This window comes from Haliotis rubra, unplaced genomic scaffold (assembly GCF_003918875.1).
Source record: "Haliotis rubra isolate DU_JTF1 unplaced genomic scaffold, ASM391887v1 Scf616, whole genome shotgun sequence".
NCBI classification, from domain to species: domain Eukaryota; kingdom Metazoa; phylum Mollusca; class Gastropoda; order Lepetellida; family Haliotidae; genus Haliotis; species Haliotis rubra.
This window is the reverse complement of record NW_025767320.1, coordinates 510,735-532,416: the sequence shown is the minus strand read 5'-3', so window position 1 is coordinate 532,416 and position 21,682 is coordinate 510,735. Positions and strand designations below refer to the sequence as shown.

Genomic DNA, 21,682 nt, shown 5'->3' with positions numbered 1-21,682 from the left:
TTCGCCAGGTGCACAGCAGTTACCTGACCCATCGCCTCCTGCCCTTTTGAGTACAATGTTTTAGCATGATTAATAAACACCATAAGGAGCCCGATGCAAACAGAAATCACGTGGAATGTGTGTGTATGTATACTAAACATGTCCATTCAATGGTAGTGATTTCATAAATAAAAAATGGGGGTGTTTTTGGAAGCAGAGACATTGCACAAAACACAAGATAAAAGGTTGCTTCAAAGATAATCCCTTGAGCAATCGTATAAAAATGCTGAAATACACCTAGCAAAGCGTGTGAGATTTCTTCTATAAAACTTAAGATATCTGATGAAAGTCCCCATAAGAAATTTAAGAATCTGTGAAAAAACAAAAGTTTCATTTTCTGTTTAGAGTCAAAAGGTTTCAAGTTAAAATCTGATGCCTGTTCATCCTCTTTCGACACCACCATCACAAGTCACGTGACATCCAACATAAAATATTATCTGTAAATAATGACGAACACATATACTATTATGGTATTTAAGAAATACACTTCGCTCTACCACCATGTATAGTGTAATAAAACACTCTTTCGCCCTGAACTATTATAGTTAAAGTACGAGGACGCTTGCGTCCGAGTGCTTTAACGTTATAATAGTTCAGGGCGAAAGTGTGTTTTATTACACTATACATGGTGGTAGAGCGAACTGTATTTCTTTTCTAAGATGCCAAATTTAATACTTTCTAAAGATAATTACGATTAATTTAAGGCAGAAAACAAACGACGGTGTCGGTGACCTAAATTAAGAATCCTCGCACAGGGCTAACTGGCGCGCTGTTCTATTGATGTGTCTGCCCCCCTACGTTAAGACGAACGTTACCAGAAAAAAACAAATGATAACAGTTTGATGACGGTTTACGTTCGGATTAAATATCTTCTCTGAATTATTTTAATTACATCTGTCATTAACGTAAACCATATGGGGCAATATGAACGTCGCATTTCTACTACCAACGTAAGTTTAGATCAGTACATCCAGATGAAGCTGAGTAGTCAAGCGACATTCCACGATTGCATTGTGGGAATGTAAATATTGCGAACGTTACCGTGTCGCTGAAAACTTGTGAGTCGAATTGAGACATTTTAACCGTCGTAAAACATAAACGTAATGTTTCCACCAGTGATGTTAGCTGCGTGAAGCAACTGCAAACCAAGAAACGGGATGCAACGGAGTAGTTTACTGTAGGAGGCCGTACGAGGCGATGACAACTGACATGCATCGTGACGTCGCTTACATTGTGACGTAATGTAAAATGGTTCGATTACGAGGGGGCACACTATAATGGCGCAGTGACGGGATAACGTCATTCAATTGTTACGTCATCAAAAAACTATACCTTTATTATGTCTTTCAGTGGCATTTAGAAGTTGTACATTGATGTCCAAGATATTTTTTTATGGATTAAACTTCTTTTTTAATTTCTCTCACAACGTTTCGAGACCATTCCAGGTCCCTTCATCAGGTGAACTGGCAGTTAGGACTATGACGTCGTCACTATGACGACATTACTGAGTTATGACGTCACAATGCAAGTGACATCACAGTACACTAGGGTATACTTTATTGTCTGATAATGTATTTTTTCGATTGTTCTAACCGCTAGGCATCTTAGAATTTAAGATAACATGTGTTGCAACATTAATTCATTCATTACATAAAAATAACTTAAGGTATCACTGCAAATCCAAAAACAGTGGGTGGAACGGACGTTTTTCATTGCAAACTGTTCTTAAAATTTGCTGGATTTCAGGCCAAGCTGAGATTTGACTTTCTGCCATCGTTAGCGAGTTACTGACAAGTTACAATAAGTGAGGACAAAGGTAATGACGTCATGTTTTCAACTCTGACGTCATTAACTTCAGGCCGTCTGCGAAATACATAAGCTGGTCCCCGGCTCCCTTTGCGCGCCAAAGCTATTGCGATATGCGAGACGGGGCCCAACTTAAGCTGATGTTTGTAAACAAGACACTTTTCTTGTGTCAGCAGCAACTGGGAGCAGTAAGCTGGGCCCCGTCTCGCATATCGCAATATACGAGCCGGTACAGGCCAAAGAGACGATGGCTGAGAAGGCCTACGAAAAGCCAAAATTGACAATGTTATGTCATTTTCCATTGGTAGCTATTTTTTAGACGGCCGCGCTGTCCTTCATCGGAAGACGTCAAAACACATTTTGTATCGTTTTCAAAAATCATGCAGGCGCTTGAAAGACCTTTACAAATATAAATTGTTCTTATTTTTTTGAAACTTCTTTTTCAAAATTCTTACTTTCTGTTATTGTACATATTTGATATCAATATTCACGAGAAATAATAGTAAACGTAAATATTCGATTTATTTGCGTGAAAGGATTGTCGCTTTTCAAATACATACCCTAATTCCCTATGCGACAAAGATTTTTATTTTAAGATTGTCAGAAAACTGCGAGCGAATAAAATCATCTCTTATGTATGAACAAAACAAATATGCAGGTAATTTATACATGTGGACATCGGTCGAGCCACGCATACAAATTAAATCTCGTATTGCAAATATTCCAAACTTTCCTCGCGGATGACGTTAGAAAGGTATACATGTTTTAGAGTGGGTAGGTGTGCCAACAGGCCCAACACTGGCACAAAATCAGTAGTAAGTCGAAAAATGAATTTATAATATTTTGTGGCGATATATAAGTATTGAATTATTCACTTAGAAAATGCTGAATGTGTCCTGAAGACACTTTAGTACAGCAACAAGAAAACTTTTGAGGCGATGCATCAACACCGCGGCAAACTCTTTGTTCATCCTTTTCACCAAATATTAAATCAACATGGGTAGGCTTTTAAGCAATATGGTCTTGTCATCAATACAAAGTGGTTATATGAAATTGAGCAATATAGATGAAGGTGTGAAAACGAAGGCGGAGCAAACTCTACTTGTTTAAAATGTAAACAAATCATCACAATTCAGATCTTACACTGTGTAGTTTATAGATTTATGAACGTTTGATAATTAGTTGGTTTGAACATACTTTTAATAGGAAATTGACAATGTTAGTGTTGTATACAAAATCTCGTACCTTTAGACAAGTGTCAGCAGATCTAAATGTATTCTACATCTGAACATAATGTTATAGTCGGAGGACCGTAGATCCAACGCAACGTTCACTTTTCAGATCCTATGAAACTGCGTCACAAAATACTTCCGCATCCAGTGGTACTATTTTCAGTAATTTCATTACATTTGAAGATATGGTTAGTACTCTATTAATAATAATGCAAAATTAGTCAAAATACGTCTACACTAACAGGAGAATATGGGAATCTAAGAACTAAATTATGTATCAGATAGGGCCATCCAAATCGCTATTACGTGCTTTCTCATGTAGTACTTTGTCATCTTTTCTTATGAATTGTGCAACTATCAAAACATATCCGCTCACATTGTGGAACTTTGTACTTGTATAGTTTGGTTCATGGTGAACAAACCATAACGAAAATATAGCGTCAATATCCACAAAAAATTCTCTCCAAGTATTCAGAGTTGCATTGACCTAGCATGTCGGAGTTATGACCCTTATCTTTATACGTGTATTGCCTCTCTAATATTTTACATTTCTATGTAATTTTATAGCCATACGCAGATCCAGGACCGTAGTGCAATTCTCGCACAACGTTCACTTTTCAAGTCTTATGATTCCAAGATCTTTCATCGCGGCGGAATCCAGATTGACCAATCCGGATGTGACGTCAAATAAACGAGCAGAGCGTTTTAAATGGCAGCCTATACCGGCTCCTAGCTTTGTCGAACGTTAGCGCGCGCAAAGGGAGCCGGGAACCAGCTTAATACCGTCGCAATTTGAAAACCGATTCACCAAAACCTTTGAATGTATCCCTACACTATTGAGGTAACGCTGCTTTGCAGGACATTGTCATTTGCAGAAGCCATAGGTCATTTGACTCTCCTATCCAGCTAAAATGGGTGGAATTTGTGTTTAAAAAGACAAAACAGTTCAAACAACTTACTCGCAACGGGCTCTTGACCCAACAATGTTAGATCATGAAACAAGATTTATGACGTCATTATGGAGCGTGACGTCACCTGCTGTGACGTCATTTGACAACAGAGAACTGATAATGGCCCGTAGTTGAGGAATCAGCGGGCCGCTCATTCCTATAACTTGAAGGCTGTTTCATCATAATTCCGTCCATTTTATCTATAATACTATGATCAATTCATCATTGTCAGATTTAGTCTGTGTGCACATAATAAACGTGTGTAGTTTGAAAAGGGACTACTTTTTCTGGCGATGGTGTAGGTTCAAGGAGCGATATGATTAACCTTTGACCTAGAGGAACTTTGACCTGGTTTAAATAATGAATTTCTTTCACGAAAAAAACAGCGTAAAACGAGTTGAGTTAGAATGGGAATAACTGTACTGTGTTTGACGAGTTGGGGACGTATACCGGTGGTTATATAGCCGCAAATTTAGTTATATCGGCGACGCGATAGTTTTTTTTTGATGACGTAACAATTGAATGACGTAATGCCGTCACTGCGCCATTCTAGTGCGCCCCCTCGTAATCGAACCATTTTACATTACGTCACAATGTAAGCGACGTCACGATGCATGTCAGTTGTCATCGCCTCGTACAGTAAACTACACCGTTGCATCCCGTCACTTGGTTTGCAGTTGCTTTACGCAGCTAACATCACTGGTGGAAACATTACGTTTATGTTTTACGACGGTTAAAATGTGTCAATTCGACTCACAAGTTTTCAGCGACACGGTAACGTTCGCAATGTTTACATTCCCACAATGCAATCGTGGAATGTCACTTGACTACTCAGCTTCATCGGGATGTACTGATCTAAACTTACTTTGGTAGTAGAAATGCGACGTTCATAGTGCCCCATATGGTTAATGACAGACGTAATTAAAATACTTCAGAGAGGATATTTAATATTTAATCCGAGTGTAAACCGTCATGAAACTGTTATCATTTGTTTTGTTTTTCTGGTAACGTTCGTCTTAACGTAAGGGGAGAGAGACACATCAATAGAACAGCGCGCCAGTTAGCCCTGTGCGAGGATTCTTAATTTAGGTCACCGACACCGTCGTTTGTTTTCTGCCTTAAATTAATCGTAATTATCCTTAGAAAGTATTAAATTTGGCATCTTAGAAAGAAATACAGTTCGCTCTACCACCATGTATAGTGTAATAACGCAAGCGTCCTTGCACTTTAACTATAATAGTTCAGGGCGAAAGTGTGTTTTATTACACTATACATGCTGGTAAGGCGCACTGTATTTCTTAAGTATGTCCGCATCATCATGTTTTTATGGAAATTCCCTAATCAACAAACTTTATGTACACTGTTTTGTGATGGATCACTTAATGAATGAATTAATGAATGAATGAGTGAGTGGTGAGTGAGTGAGTGAGTGAGTGAGTGAGTGAATGAGTGAGTGAGTGAGTGAGTGAGTGAGTGAGTGAGAGTGAGTGAGTGAGTAGTGAGTGAGTGAGTGAGTGAGTGAGTGAGTGAGTGAGTGAGTGAGTGAGTGAGTGAGTGAGTGAGTGAGTGAATAAATACCAAAAACTTGTTTGATTGGCATTAAGAAATCCCCATCATTTGCTTGATAACGGTGTTAGTAGCTGCACCGAAACGTTGCTCATATTATATTAAAGAAGATGTATATCCATAGAACTCTCCTCGTTGTTGAATACCACAAAGGTCTGTCTCTATTTCAGTTTCTGTTTCTATTGACTAACTTAACAGTGCATGTGTATTGGAACAGTCAAAATGTGAAAACACCATTTTCAGACTGGGTTGATGGTTTGCGTGTTGCATAACGCCGCACTCAGCAATATTCCAGCTATGTGGTGGCGGTCGGTCAATAATCCAGTGATCAGCATCATGAGCATCAATCTGCACAACTGGGATACGATGACATGTGTCAACCAAGTCAGTTAGCCTGACCACCCGATCCCGTTAGTCGCCTCTTACGACAAGCATGGGTTACTGAAGACCAATTCTAACCTGGATCTTCACGGGTTCTTTCAGACTAGGAAAAGGAAATATATAGCGTCAGACTTGGTAGATTGCTGTGGATATTCTCTAACACTTAGGACTGTTCATAAAACACAAAACAATCATTTATTCAACCATCACAATAAGTTGTGATCACGCTTGTACACGTGAAGATGCTAGATCACAGCCGGAGTCTCATAACTGTGTATATAATTAACTCTTCTGTCTTCCCTTAAAGTTTCGTTTCTATTTCGAGATTAAGTGTACCATTTCACACGTGTATGACCAATTTGTGTTTGCATGTGAGCCCATGAGATCTGTTTAATTTACTAGTTGATTCTAATGCCAACATAAAAGGATACTGAGCCGTTTTACTTGGGAATTTTAGTTGTTTAACTCACGCGATTTTCTCGGCGTCATTCCGTTTCATCTATAACCCGGGTGTTTCAGATGAGATCATGTTTTTGGTTTAATTTTCTAACGAGCCTGGCCTCATTTCAGAAGTATTGTGGTCATACTTCCAGTCCGTTTGAGACATAATGATACCGATGAATTGCAATCTAACACAAAAACAAATAGGCATAAAAGATTTAAACCAAAGCGGAGTGCAATAAAAACAACAGACCAGCTCCAGAAAAATTTGCATAATTTGTGTCACAAAAATAAAAAAGTTGTTTAAGAAACTGTCATCATATATTTGTGCGTTTTCCAAGTTTGTTACAAGGGCGCATTGGCAACTAAAGGAACAGCGAGAAAAGCGAGATGCACGTGCATTAGTGACGTCAGAGACAGTGATTACTGCTGATTGACAAAGTGAGAGAAAAGGAAATCTATAATTTACAAAGTCTATGATTTCTTCAAGGATGAAAATTACAGGGGGTGACCCAAGTATGCAATTACTAAGTACATACAGCATAATGACTTACATGTGTATGTACCCCTTTTCTCACATATATGTCACTTTTAAGATTATTAGATGGGGTTGACATCTCAATATACCGGCTGAGAATCGGGGTGTATCACTGTAAGTCCCTAAATAAAGAACATGGTAAAATAGACATATCTACTTATTATTTGGTGGTGTTAGTCTGTACACTTGGGGTCAGGGGTATTCAGATAGCTCTATTATTACTACTCTGTTGTGGAGATATTCACCCTAACCCGGGACCAGTTAACTCAGATTTAAGTATTGTACATACTAATGTTTGTAGTCTTACTGATAAAGTAGACTTAGTTTACGCAGAACTCCATGAATGTGATGTTATATGTATATTAGAAACTTGGTTGCATGATGGTATTTCAAATTATGACATTCTTATGCCTTGGTTTCATCCGCCATTTCGTAATGATAGACAAACTAGGGGAGGTGGGGTTGCAATTTATGTGAAAGACTTTATTTACTGTAAGCATAGGCCTGATTTACAACTTCCAGGACTAGAGGCAGTGTGGGCACCGATCACGTGTAAAAACAAGAGTTATGTTGTCGGTACGTTTTATCGTGTAAATACTAGTTCCCACTACTGGAATCTGATTGAAGAATCAATAGGCTTAGCGATAGATACTAATATTAAGACTATAGTACTTGGGGACTTCAATACTAATTCGTTGAATAGAATAGATCCTAACATTGAACGTATTAAGACAATTATGGCATGACGCAACTGATAAATGAGGCGACACGTATTACTCAACAATCGAGAACACTTATTGACCTACTATTTGTATCGTGTCCTGATATTGTAAAAATTCCTCGGGTGTTACTCACCCTTTCTGCAGTGGCCATTGTTCAGTTAGCGTGTCGCCTAAATCTATTAAACAGACGAAAGAAGCCTATTCAAGATTCATTTATAATTACGATAATATTGATATAAATTCCTTTCGGCAAAATGTGGCTGATGTTAATTGGGATTTTCTTACACAAAATGATGATGTTGATGCCATTGCTTGAAAATTTGTGAATACATTAACAGACTTATGTAAATCAAATATTCCAAATAAAACTGTCGTAATTCGTCCAAATGTTGCTCCGTGAATGAACGGATTTATAAGAAAACTTATGCGTAAGAAAAATAGAATTCATAGAAAGGCTAAACGTAGTAACTTGCCTAATGATTGGGAAAAATTTAGAAAAAGTCGAAATAAGCTTATCTCAGAGATACGTAAAAGTAAGTCATTGTATGTTGAAAAACTTGATAATGTTGTCAATACAGAACATGGTAGTAAATCTTGGCGGCGGATTGTTAAACATTATCTTAAGAAAACAGATACAGCTAAGATATTTCCACACATTGAACACAATGGTGTTGTTTATGAAGATGATATTGAGAAAGCAAATATTTTTAATGACTACTTTGTGAGTATGGCAGCGGTTAACAGTTCTTCTGATGATGTTAATGCATATTCTGATATTAACGTGGAAAATTGTCTCACTCATATAAGATTACAAAGCGTTGAAGTAAGGGATATTTTACTGTCGCTTGATGTCACTAAGGCAACTGGTCCAGATCATCTAAGCAATCGTGTCTGAAAATGTTTAGCTGAACAATTGTCCATTCCACTTTGTAACCTGCTTGATATTTCTTTGTCCTCTTCTCAATTTCCAGATATATGGAAATGTTCATCCGTTGTTCCAATTTATAAGAAACATAATGTTCATGATTATACTAATTATCGACCAGTTTCACTTACTAGTTGTCTTTCAAAAGTATTTGAGAAGTGTGTTTTTAAATATGTGTCAATTTTTTTCTAGATAATGGAACTATTACTTCATTACAGTCAGGTTTCACAACTGGTGATTCTACATCATACCAGCTCACTCATTTGTATGACTATATAGCTAAGGCGATGGATAGTGGCAAGGAGGTACGCGCTGTATTCTGCGATATAAGTAAAGCGTTTGATAGGGTTTGGCACAAGGGTCGTTTGCATAAGTTATGGGCTAGTGGAATTCGCGGATCTCTTTTATTATGGTTTGAAAGTTATCTAAATAATAGAAAACAGTTTACAGTAATAAATGGGTATAAGTCAAATGTTAAATCAATTGAAGCTGGCGTCCCTCAGGGATCAGTCCTAGGACCTTTACTTTTTTTGGTTTATATCAATGATATTGTTGAAGATATACAGAGTGATATTAAATTATTTGCCGATGATACATCCTTATATGTGATAATTGATGACCCTATGGTATCTTCCAATATGTTAAACGATGATTTAGAAATAATAGCTAAATGGGCCCAGACATGGAAAGTAAACTTTAATCCCAATAAAACTGAATCTATCATTTTTTCTAGAAAGAAAACAGTAACATCAATGCCAGATCTTATAATGAATGATATACCGATAAAGTCTGTCGACACTCATAAACATCTGGGGCTGACTTTACAAAGTGATGGCCACTGGAATATACATATAGATGATATTATTTCTAAAGTCAGTCCTATGATCAATTGTTTAAGAAGTCTGAAATACTGCCTTCAGAGGAAAACCCTCCAAACCCTGTATAGTTCATTTGTTTTACCACTTTTTGACTATTGTGATCATATTTGGAACAACTGTACACAAACTCAAGAGTTATTGTTAGAAAAACTTCACTTAGATGCTTTAAGAACCATATGTTGATCAGTTAGAGGAGTTTGTCATTCCGAAATATACCATGAAACTGGTATTTCATCATTAAGGGAACGTCGTAAAAATCACCAAATGTATGTATTTCATAAAATGTTCCATAATAAAACTCCAAAGTATTTATCAGATCTAATTCCAATAAACATATCCTCTGTATCCACATATGGATCTAGATCTAGTAATATGCTTCAAAGTACCATTATGTCGTACGGAACCATATAAAAAATCTTTTTTTATCATCCTCTGTGATGGAGTGGAACAAGTTAGAAAATGATATAAGAAACATAGATTCCGTTGCCATGTTCAAGAAACACTTTGATCGAACTGTCTCATCCAACGTCTTCAGAAACACTGGTAATAGATTTAATCAAATAATTCATTGTAAGTTAAGACTTGGCTGTAGTGACTTAAACGCACATAAATTTGACCGTTTTCTTCAAAATACGTCTCCTTGCACTTGTGGCCATCATTATGAAGATGCCATTCATTTTTTATTTATCTGTCCAAATATTAATACAATTCGATCGTAGTGTTTCTGTTACATAAATGGTTTTAATATTCAATCTGTATTATGTGGACGTTACTCATATTCTGACGAAATCAATGAAAATATTGTAAAATCTCTACATGACTATTTTACCTTAACAAAACGATTTTTTACCTAATTGATTAATTATACTACTGTCTTTTTCATTAAGTCTTTTACTCCTCAAATGGTGTGTTCTCTTGTCTGAAATGATGAATGTATATAAAATGTTTCCCATCGCATTGTATTCGGAGAGGTATTTTTATAGGCTTATAGCCTGTTTACCAATCCGTTCATTTAATAATGAATAAATATTGTTTTAAATCATACAGCACACTGCCCGTGCAGCTGGGGTACGTGCCATCTCGCCAGCTCAAAAATTTGTTGAGAACCCGTTAACGCACGTGCATCTCGCTTTTCGCGCTGTTCCTTTAGTTGCCAATGCGCCGTTGTACCAAACTGGGAAAACGCACAGATAAATGATGACAGTTTCTTAAACAACTTTTTTTATTTTTGTGACACAAATTATGCAATTTTTTTCTAGAGTTGGTCTGTTGTTTTTATTGCACTCCGCGTTGGTTTGCTTCTTTTATGTCTATTTGTTTTTGTGTTTGATTGCAATTCATCGGTATCATTTTGTCTCAAACGAACTGTACCTTATGTTAAGAACAGTGACGTATAACGAATTTGCGCATCGGTGTAACTTTGTCCGAGGTTACCTCCCTTGTCATAGAAATAGAAAAAGCATACGTAAAATATCACATCGAAATAGCGGAAGTCGTTTCATAACGAGACTCGGGTCAACAACTGTAAACATTCGTATATTGGCTGGTTGCGTAACACCAAGGTAGGTTCTATACTGCTGTCCCAAGTTAACCGAGTTGTTTGGCAATGTAATCAGCGTTAAAAGCCCGTGCTGGGTCACATTTTCTCATCATGCAGTTTCACGTGGCACGTGTGCAATACGGCCTGTCCCATGACAAACAGAAAACTTGTGGTATTTGTTGTACCATTTCGTGAGATGAGGAGACTATGCTGTAATATATTGCGCTGAAAACGTGCGGTAGTGGCAGGTGTATTGTGGAAATTGAGGCGCTGGTTAATACACAGTTTTGTTGAGCATAACACGCGAGAGTGAGCATAACACGCGAGAGTCTCGACAGAGTTGTGTCCCTTTACTATAGCTGAAGGGATCATTGTCGGCACAGGTACTACAGATACGTACCCCAGGTACGTTTCTGTATACAGATATGTACCCTAAACAAAGTCAAAATACAGAAACGTACCCGGTACCCTAAAAGTCCATATTCCGCAATCCAAAACCGAAACTGCATGTGTAGTTGTTCCCGTTCAACTGATTCCGGGTGGTATTCATCGTCGCGAAATATCCGTTACTGTGTATTCTCATTACTTACATAAAATGTATCTAATACAACAGTATGACAGTTCCTATCAAGAATACGACACAATGGGAATGGAATCTTCCTAGGGTAAGTTTCTGTATTCTCATTATGGCCAGGGTATATATCTGTATACAGAGGTACATATCTGTAGTACTCGTGCCTTCAGCTTTACTATATGGCACGTGGGGCTGGGATTAGCGAAGCGGCCATAAAATGTCTCACTCCCATGCTCGGATTAGAACCGTGGTCTATGTCGGACGCCTTGTCCATATGACCAAAGAGGTAAACGCGCTGCTGCATCAGCATGAGCACATTTTGTTGGAACTCGTGTTGTTATACTTGCGAAGTGATATATGATCTTACATCAAAGAATCCACGTGGTGTCCGCGTTCCCAGATCTGATATAAGTAGGTTCCCTTGCTGGGGGGACGCCCTCTGTACCATGTAACTTAATGATACTTACATACTCACAGTTAGAGGGTGAGTAAGTATCGTTTTACGTCGCGTTTAGCAATTTTCCAGCGATATCATGGCGGCGGACACTGGAAATAGGCTTCATACATTGTACTCATGTGGGGAATCGAACCCGGTCTTCAGCGTGACGAGCAGACACTTTAACAATTTTCGCTGCCCGATAGCCCCACATATTTACAAGGGTGGCGGATCCGGGATAGAATAGGTCAGGCTCGCTGACTTGGTTGACACATGTCATCGGTTCCCCATTGCGCAGATCGATGCTCATGCTGTTGATCACTGGATTGTCTGGTCCAGACTCGATTATTTACAGACCGCTGCCATGTAGCTGGAATATTGCTGAGTGTGGCGTAAAACTAAACTCATTCACTCACTACAAGGGTGGCGAGATGTATGCAGCGACACGATACCATAAACGTTGTTCTAACTCTAACAAGAAACCTGCCATCTTACTGCCTGAAGTAGCCTACCCAAGCTCCTTTCTTAAGAATTTGTGTAATGCGTCGCCTAAGTGACATTCGCTATCAGTTCTCAGATCTTCCCGCAGAGGGGCATCTTATCAGAGTAATGGATGTGACTTGAATTATGTACCTGTGAAAACTGAAACGATCTGTCTGCTGAGTATAGGTCTTCACTCGACCTAAACTAACGGGCAAAAGAAACGACACCAAGTCGAAATCACGGATTTTACAAAACGACTGACTGACTGAGTTTGGTTTTACGCCGCTTTTAGCAATATTCCGGCCACATCACGGCGGGGGACACCAGGAATGGGCTTCACACATTGTACTCATGTGGGGATTCAAACCCGGGTCTTCGGCGTGACGAGCCAAAGCTTTAACCACTAGGAGACCCCACAGCCCCTATTACAAAACGACAAACCACCATTGTGAAAACGGAAAGTGAATTGTAGTAACAGGTGTGTGGTTAGTTAGTTTATTGTAACATTACTTATATGTAAAACAAAGTTTCAATATTTGATGTACATGGTCTTAAAAGTTGGCGTGTAAATATTCAATCATTGCATGACACATTGCCGGTATGTTTTTTAGATAAAAACAATGTCAAGTGAAAGCCGAAAATCTGGGTATGTGGACAACTGGCAATCAGGGAAGTCCGTCACAGAATGTAATCTGCGCATGCTCGACACAGAAAACTTCAGTGACGTCACCTTCCGGGTGGGGTCAGAGGAGCAGATGGTCCGAGCTCACCGCTATGTTCTTGTCAGTCGTAGCTGTGTCTTCCACGCCATGTTCTGTGGCCCCCTTGCGGAGAAAGGGGAGATAACTATTCCTGATATAGAACCAGACATCTTCAAAGAGTTTTTGAGGTAAAGACCTTTTTTTTTATGAACTGCTCAACAAAAATACTGAATTTTACTAAACAGTATATCGTTTGAAAGTTGAACATTTCATCCACAGAAAACCTTATGACTCAGAATATGTTTTCACTCATATCAAAAGTACACTGCCATCTGGTTGTAATGCCTTGTTTTGTCTTCTGTCGTCTGGATATCAAGAAAATAAATTTACCTATGCAAGGTAAAAACTTAAGGTATATACCTACATTTTAAACTTACCTATAGTCTGTTTGCAGTGAAACCAAACGTAAATCAAATAAAGTGAAATTAGAAGTGCGAATCCATTTAATCTTACCTTGCCAATTGAACATTTAAATCTCAGAATTTTATTCAACTTAGGATAAACGTTGTTTAACAAACGATCATAGTTTCATATCGCTATTATTGGTTTGTATTACAAGGGGGTATGTTTATTAAATGAAACGCCGAGAACAAGTAGGGTTGGTCTAAGTTAACACTCATCACGTACTGCACGTGCTTTTGTATCACTGTTTCAAGTACTGCGTTTACTCCCTTGTAATACAAACCAATAATAGCGATTTGAATCTATGATCGTCTGTTAAACAACTTATATCCTAAGTTGAATACAATTCTGAAATTTAAACGTTTAATTGGCAAGGTAAAATTATGAGGATTCGCAATCTTAATTTCACTTTATTTGATTTATGTTTTTGTTTAAAGTGAAATTCATCGGTACGTTTTTACTGCAAACAGACTATAGTATATACCAGATTATTATATAGGTAGTATTTTTCCTGTACCACGATTGGTCAAAAGACCGTCACATGATTGACTACAAAACACGATATTGACTTGAGTTTTCTGATAAATTACGATATTGACTTGGGTTACTAAAAATAGACAAGGAATCCCGTAAGAAGGGGCTTCCCCCGCTTTTCAGCCAATCAGATCACTCGGATAGATGGCACAATGTGTGCATTAAAAGTTTATGTTAAAACCTGTTTCTCTTTCATTATATAATAAAACAATTATAGACTCTTGTAGAGGTCGATATCGGTTTTTATTGACCTGAGAAAAACAATATCGACCGAGCTTGCGAGGTCGATATTGTTTTTCTCAGGTCAATAAAAACCGATATCGACCTCTACAAGAGTCTATAATTGTATAATATTATTCGTTCATATCAATAACTACAGTACCACCTGGTTGTAATGCCTTGTTTTTTTCTTCTGTCGTCTGGATATCCAGACTATAAAATTATCTTTATAAGATGCAAACCTGCATTTGCCAATACTATTATGATTCTGTTTTGTTCTGAATCAGTTTTGCGTGCTAATATTTACCAGTGTGTCATGATCAGTCATCCATGAGAAACCAGTACCCATTCCGTGTTTCCTTCTTGTTCATTTTATTGTAGGTATGTGTACACAGAGAAGACGGACATTAACGCCGACACAGTGATGGGGTTGATGTACGCCTCCAGGAAATATAATGTAGATGCGTTGTACGATCTATGTGTGGCCTTCCTCGTGTCGTCCCTGTCAGAGGACAATGTCTGCCAGATCCTGGAGGAGTGTCATGGTTACGGGGAGCTGGACCTAGAACAGAAGGCCCTAGAGGTCCTGACACAAGGAGGGAGAGAGTCACCATGTCTCAGGGATTTGTTCATCTTTGCTCAGACTGTCTCAAGAAGTTCCTAAACTCAGATATTATGAAAGCGAAAGAGGAAGATGTATTTGAAGCAGTGCTGTCCTGGACAAACGAACGGTGTCGGAAGGAAGGTGTGAGTGACACGCCTGAGAACAGACGGAGGCTCCTTGGGGAGATGCGATATGAGATCCGGTTTACCAGTCTGTCACTGGAGTTTCTTGTGAACGTTGTTGGTCCCTCGGGAGTGCTGACAGACAGTGAGAGAATACGCATCGTGGACAGAAATATAAACTCCAGTGTTGATATTACTCCTTTTAACCATTCACTGAGGAGAACAGCCCTCCCAGAACACAGAAATACATCTAAAACGTTAAGATATGTTAAAAGGTTTCAACACATATCGTGTTTTGAGAGTTCAAGACCAGGAACACACTCAATCTCGTTTGTGCCATCTCAGAGCATCCATCTGGAGGGATGTCAACTATATGGCGGACCCTTTGGTACAGTGTACATGGTGAATATCAGGGTGTATAACTCTGAGAATATGCTGATTGGAGAGCCGTTGCTGAACACCAGGATGAAACTGAAGAGTCGTTGTCAGGGGAATGACGTGTTGTTCCGCAGGTGCGTGTCCCTGACCGCTGGGTCGACCTATACTCTGTGTGTGGACATGGATGGAGGTCCCACTGCCAGTGGTGAAGGGAACAGGAAACAGTAACGGTGGATGGAGTACAGTTCACCTTCAGAGACTCTCGAATGTGTACCACACGAACATCATTGAGGAGAGGGCAAATACCTGGCTTAATATTCAGTCTTGCTTAATAGATCGTGTTTTGTGTCACTGATATGTCAGAAACGTTCATTGATAATTGATAATGCATTGCAAGTTCTTTCATATCTACTGGCGTTAAACACTGCTTAAAACGTGTTTAAAGAGTATCAATTTCATACACAAAATATACCCTTAAAAGAAGTAGAGTAACGCGAAATGTAAATGTATTTTCCCAAGTATTAGAACAGGTGTTGACGAATGTCCATGTAGCTCACCTCCTCCCCTCAGTAGCACAAACTAATTAATGTGTTGTTACTGATTTTGACTCAATTCGATTACAACCAGAAATTATTGAGAATTTAAGATTGTAATTTTTATTTATTTTTTCACTCATTACTCACGTATTAAATGTGAATATTAGTAGAACATAACTCCAGATTCAAAGACAGGTGAACCGTTAGTATTTTGTCAAGTCACCGTGGGCAGCAATGCAGGCTTCAATGCGGCGGGGCATACTACTGATCAAAGAAGTTAGAAAGTCGTGGTCCATGCTGTCCCAATATCGGACCACCTCTTCTTTCATTTCAGCAATGTTGTCAGATTTTTCTTATTGACACTTTCCTTCATAAGTCCCCAAACATGTTCTATTGGATTTAGGTCAGGGCTATAGCTTGGCCAATCTAATAATGGCATATTTTGGGTCCGAAACCAAGCCTGTGAATGCTTTGAACGATGTTTTGGGTCGTTGTCCTGCTGAAAATAAAAAAAAATCCATAGAACACGTGAGCAGATGGAAGTAAATGTCCCTCGAGAATATCTGTGTACCGCTCACTGTTCATATTCCCTTCAAATACACAGAGGGGCGGTGCCCCTAACACAGATATGCAACCCCACACGTTAAATTCCGGACTGTACTTTGGGCGCTGATAAAGGTTTTTCAGTTTGTTTGGTCCAGATATCAATGTATTAGGAAACAGCCACACAGAACTTTCATCTGAGAAAATCACATTGTCCCAGTTAACATTTCTATGCTGGAAGCACCAGTTCAACCTTCGCTCCTTTTGTTCAGGTTTTATGATCAGTGATGGAATTCCTCGACTTTTCTGCCAACCCATTGCATGCAGCTCAGTTCTAATTGTCTCCTTACAGGCAGCCACAGGTCCTCTATCAATCATAAGTCAAGTTTTCTTAACTCCTTCGTTTGTTTTTAGAAACAAGAATACCAAGCCGCCTCCTGTCACCGACAATCAATTTTCGGGGCCTACCTGCGCCTCCCTGGTGCTCAATGCCATATCCATTTGCAATATTTTTCAAAACACGATAAACAGTGAACAAAGGGATGCCTGTTCTACTTGAAATCACTTTAGCTGATCTGATGTCCTTGTTATAATACTCTAAAATCAACTTCCTTCTCTAAATCATCCATACTGAGGATCACTGAAAATGTCGTCTGCTTTGGGATAACTCTTCACAAACTAATGAAAAAGGATTAACAGGTTGTCTCTCTTGAATGAAACCAAGCACTTGATAGCTGGTCAAGGTTGTTTATACTATTAATCCAATTAAACATATTCCTAAAATTCTCAATAATTTCTGGTCATGCTATATCTCCGAACTATTATGTCTGTCAATCTTACTGATTCTGATTACCATACATTCATGACGTAGCAGATTTCATAAATTGTTTATGATGGAGCGATGCAACATGTGGAGCGTACACGGGATGCTGGCATGCTGGAGAATGACAAGTCTGAGTGTATTGGCCAACACGTTGGCTGTGAGTAGCAGGATGCTGGAAAATGACAAGTCTGAGTGTATTGGCCAACACGTTGGCTGTGAGTAGCAGACTGTAGAACAGGTGCCAACTGACTGGAAAGGTTGACGATCGACCCGTTCAGAGAAAACACAAAGCACATTGGGCAATAAATTGCTAAAATGCAGTTTGTGGATTTATTTTTTCAACTGACTTAAAAGACGGTCATACTAAAAATCAACTTTTCTTGACATGACAAGACGTAGATTTTCAGAAAATACACGATGGCAAGTTGTTGTAATGCATGATGCAGGGATGACCTGTTGCAACATCGGTGCTCACTAAACGAACCACACGGTTATCAGTCATCGTATAAGGAAGCAAAGTGGCTACGGGTGACCTGGGAGACCTCTGATCGTGACGACCGAGTCCTTATTCGTCTGGCAAGCCCAATTCCATGACCCATATACCATCAGGGCCCCGTTACTCAAAGCAATCGTAGCGCTACGACAGTCGTAAGTATGGGAGTTACGATCACCTTAGCGCTACGATCGCTTTGTGAAACAGGGGCCAGAAGGAGGCTGTGGGCTGTTTGTCTGAGGAAACGTCTTCCAATCAGATAAGCACAGGCAGGTACGTCTGGCGTGATTCAGGCTCCGTAACGAGGCATATCTCCAGGAGATGATCCATGCAACTGAACGTTTTGGCGGTGGCACAGTGATTGTGTGAGGCAAGTTAAATCTCATTACAGTAATAGGGACTCCAATTGATCAACGTTATGTTCAGTAAGTTCAGGATATCGCCAGCATGCGACATTTGAATAACTTTACCCTTGCCTCTTTGTCCGATATTCATGGATGTCAACACTAGACCTCACCGTTCTCGAGCCGTCACTGCCCATTCAACGCCATCAAACATTACCCGATATAACACCATCGGATATCTTGGACGCGAAGTTCGAGTTAGAGACCCTCCTCAACCACATCTGCAGGAATTGACACGCGAGGGGTGTCAGTGGTGGTTCATACAATCACAACAATCATTATTTGAGAACTGTGTGACAATTAAAGCTGTGACGATATATCGTAGTATCGATAATCGTGATCCTGTTTTCTGACAATAAATATATCGATGCTTTTTTCCGTATCGTGATATGTATCGTTGACCTTAAAATTGTGAATTTTCACCAGAAAATGACGGTTATGTCAAAATTTACACTGTTTCTTGTTTAAAAGAAAATAACTAAAGATAGCATATCGTGATATGCATCGTATCGAATCGTATCGTTCCATGATATCGTATCGTGAAATTTCTGTATCGTCACACCTCTAGTGACAATAGGGCCCGTAAGTAGGTCACGGCACTTCGCAAGACCTTAGTACTTCCGGTAACAAACAACGTTTCATACCTTTTCGAATGGTCTCATGGTTGTCTGTTGACAGTAAGGAACCGAAAGTTGTTGCAGGAATAAAAAATCTCGATCTAATCATCCCTAGATTAGCCAACTATTACGAAGCATGGTTGTACACTCCGGTCATGTAAAGTCATATTTGGCGGTCGCGCATGATCTGGTTCTTGAATTTAGGAGATAATCCTATTGTGTTTACATTTTGGAAGTGATTATAGTTGGTTGAACGCTGCTAAATGAAACATTTATTTTAGCAGCGTTCAACCAACTATAATCACTTCCAAAATGTAAACACAATAGGATTATCTCCATTCTACCATTACATATGCACCATGAATAAAACGCGTTTTAAATATGCACTCATTACCCTTGCGTAGTGTTTTGACACTACGCGCAGTGAACCAGCTCTCAGAAGTGGTTATTGAAAATTTTCACTTCTAATTTTTTTCAGTAACAGCCAATCAAAAACGAACATACTTAAATGTCATGGTAGCATATACGCTTGTCACCGGAAATCTGGTACCGGAAGTAAGCTGGGCCCCGTCTCGCATATCGCAAGTTGGCGCGCACAGAAGGGAGCCAAGAACCAGCTTAGTACCGGTAGTAGCGCCTCGCGAGACTTATAGGCCCTATCCGATCGGTTTACTTTTGTTGTTTTATCAGAGTAAAATAATTTATACTTACCATTTTAATAAGCGGAATTTGATTCCCAAAGAACACACAACATCTGTACAAAGCTATATTGCTGGGTCCAGGAAATGTACCATCAAATCCCTGTCTCGAAGATTTATGTCAATACTATCGACTTTCTTTAAACACATATTTTAAACAAGTAGAATACATGTCATTTGGAATCTCAAACACAACTCACTTGTTTTTTCTCAGAAAAGAACCAATTTCAGTTTTGTGCAAACATTTTATTTTCTAACGTTGTACACCACTATGCCAAACGACGAACTTAAAGAAACTCTCCCTTCTTTGATCGATACCGCCTTTGATGCGTAACGTGGTGACAATGACAACACATACAAATTAGTCTTTTGGGGGTTCAATGAGGCTCAGGACAAGGAGTCAGAAAAAAAGAAATATCATGTTAGGGTGAAAACCGTATGTGAAATGCTGGACCCATTAATACCATCGAAAGGTTTGTGGTAAGATATGTAGACAAGAAGTTGGCACCCCACGGACACCAATTGCACCAGTTTCTTTATGCATATAAACGAGACTTTGAAAAAGAAGTTTATTTTTCCACGAGGTCAACGTATTGGTAGTTGCATAATCTCGTAATCTCGTACGTCACACGAGTGTCGTATCGCGTTGACCCTGTGTCGTAACGATTTGACCTGAGATTCTAACGATTTGATTGGATAACCGATGACCTCTCAATAAGGTCACATTCTGACGTAACTATTTTTTCATTCAGAAGAAACACGTGAATTCATTCATTCTACAACTTATATGCATTGTGGAATGTAAACATTGCGAACGTTGCCGTGTCGCTGTTTAATTGCGAGTCGAACTGAGACATTATATCCGTCGAAAAACATAAACGCAATGTTTCCACCAGTGATGTTAGCCGAATGAAGCAACTGGAAACCAAGAAACGAGGTGCTACGGAGTAGTTTACTGTAGGAGGCTGTACGAGGCGATGACAACTGACATGCATCGTGACGTCGGTTACCAAGGCAGTGACGTCATTACAGTGTGACGTCATGCAAATATTGCACTACAGTACAAAACTCTTCCGCAACCTCTTTATGAAACCGGTTTCGGTTTGAAACAAAAAACCTAACAAAAATACGCTATTTTGTCAATTTAAAGCATGTAAGACGTGGGTAATAAATAAAATACCACACGAGGTCTCATTACATACGAATTAGAAACTCGTGACCTTCCTATGTTATCTGACCTCGCTTTCGCTCGGTCAGATACCATAGGAAGGACACTCGTTTCGTATAATTCGTATGTAATGAGACCTCGTGTAGTATTCTCTATGTATCCGTGAGGCGATATTATTTAATCATATGCCCAATTAAATTCCACTGGGTGCCCCCAGAACTTGAAATAAAAGAGACAAGTGAAACTATCGTGTGTTTCACAATTTAGAAATGTCATAATTAATACCTATACATAGAAACTCCGTGACAAACTACTCTCCATACGACTAGGGGTGACTTGCTCTTTATTTTCACTTTATGTCGATCAACATTCCAAGAGCTCCTGCCTTGGGTGTTGACACTTTACAACTTTTAATATACTCGCAAGTAGGTTCTTTTACCAAAATTTCAAAGTGCGCTCTACGACTTCTGTTAGGTTGTATATTAAGATTACAACATTAGGGTCTCCGTAAAGCTTTCAGAACAATTTATGGCAATCATGTTGAGTTGGACGTAGAGTAGTGACTGAAGCGTTCACTTGGCACGGCGAGGACCTGAGTTCGATGCCCCACATGGTTGCAGTGTGTTAAACCAGCTTCTGGTATCCCCCGACGTGGTATTGCTAGTACATCTACATTGCAAACGGCGGCGTAAAACATTATTCGCCCACATGTTGAGTTTTGTTTCCAATTTGGCGCTCCAGTGACTAAACTAATGACAGATGCAATTCCCTCCTTCGACTGGTGTTGTATGTTGCCGTATTTCCAACAGTTGACTAGCCTTTGCATGTGTTTATGATGGGTGCTTTCGTGTTTATGATGGGTGCTTTCG

The 21,682-nt window shown here is 39.1% G+C and overlaps 2 protein-coding genes across 3 annotated transcripts; both read left to right on the top strand.

Annotated features, from left to right (window-relative positions):
* Nucleotides 1-10,957: 10,957 nt before the first annotated feature.
* Nucleotides 10,958-15,228, top strand: LOC124256060 (BTB/POZ domain-containing protein 6-like). Of its 2 annotated transcripts, none has more exons than XM_046689988.1 (3): nt 10,958-11,040; nt 13,123-13,400; nt 14,809-15,228. In XM_046689988.1, the coding sequence occupies exons 2-3, from the start codon at nt 13,132-13,134 to the stop codon at nt 15,089-15,091; spliced, it is 552 nt and encodes a 183-aa protein (XP_046545944.1). In that variant the 5' UTR covers nt 10,958-11,040; nt 13,123-13,131; the 3' UTR covers nt 15,092-15,228. The 2 variants fall into 2 exon arrangements, with proteins under 2 accessions (XP_046545944.1, XP_046545943.1); XM_046689987.1 differs by lacking the exon at nt 10,958-11,040 and adding an exon at nt 11,760-11,878.
* LOC124256055 (BTB/POZ domain-containing protein 2-like) lies at nt 15,103-15,759 on the top strand. The gene has a single exon (XM_046689980.1). The coding sequence runs from the start codon at nt 15,103-15,105 to the stop codon at nt 15,757-15,759; it is 657 nt and encodes a 218-aa protein (XP_046545936.1).
* Nucleotides 15,760-21,682: the final 5,923 nt, after the last annotated feature.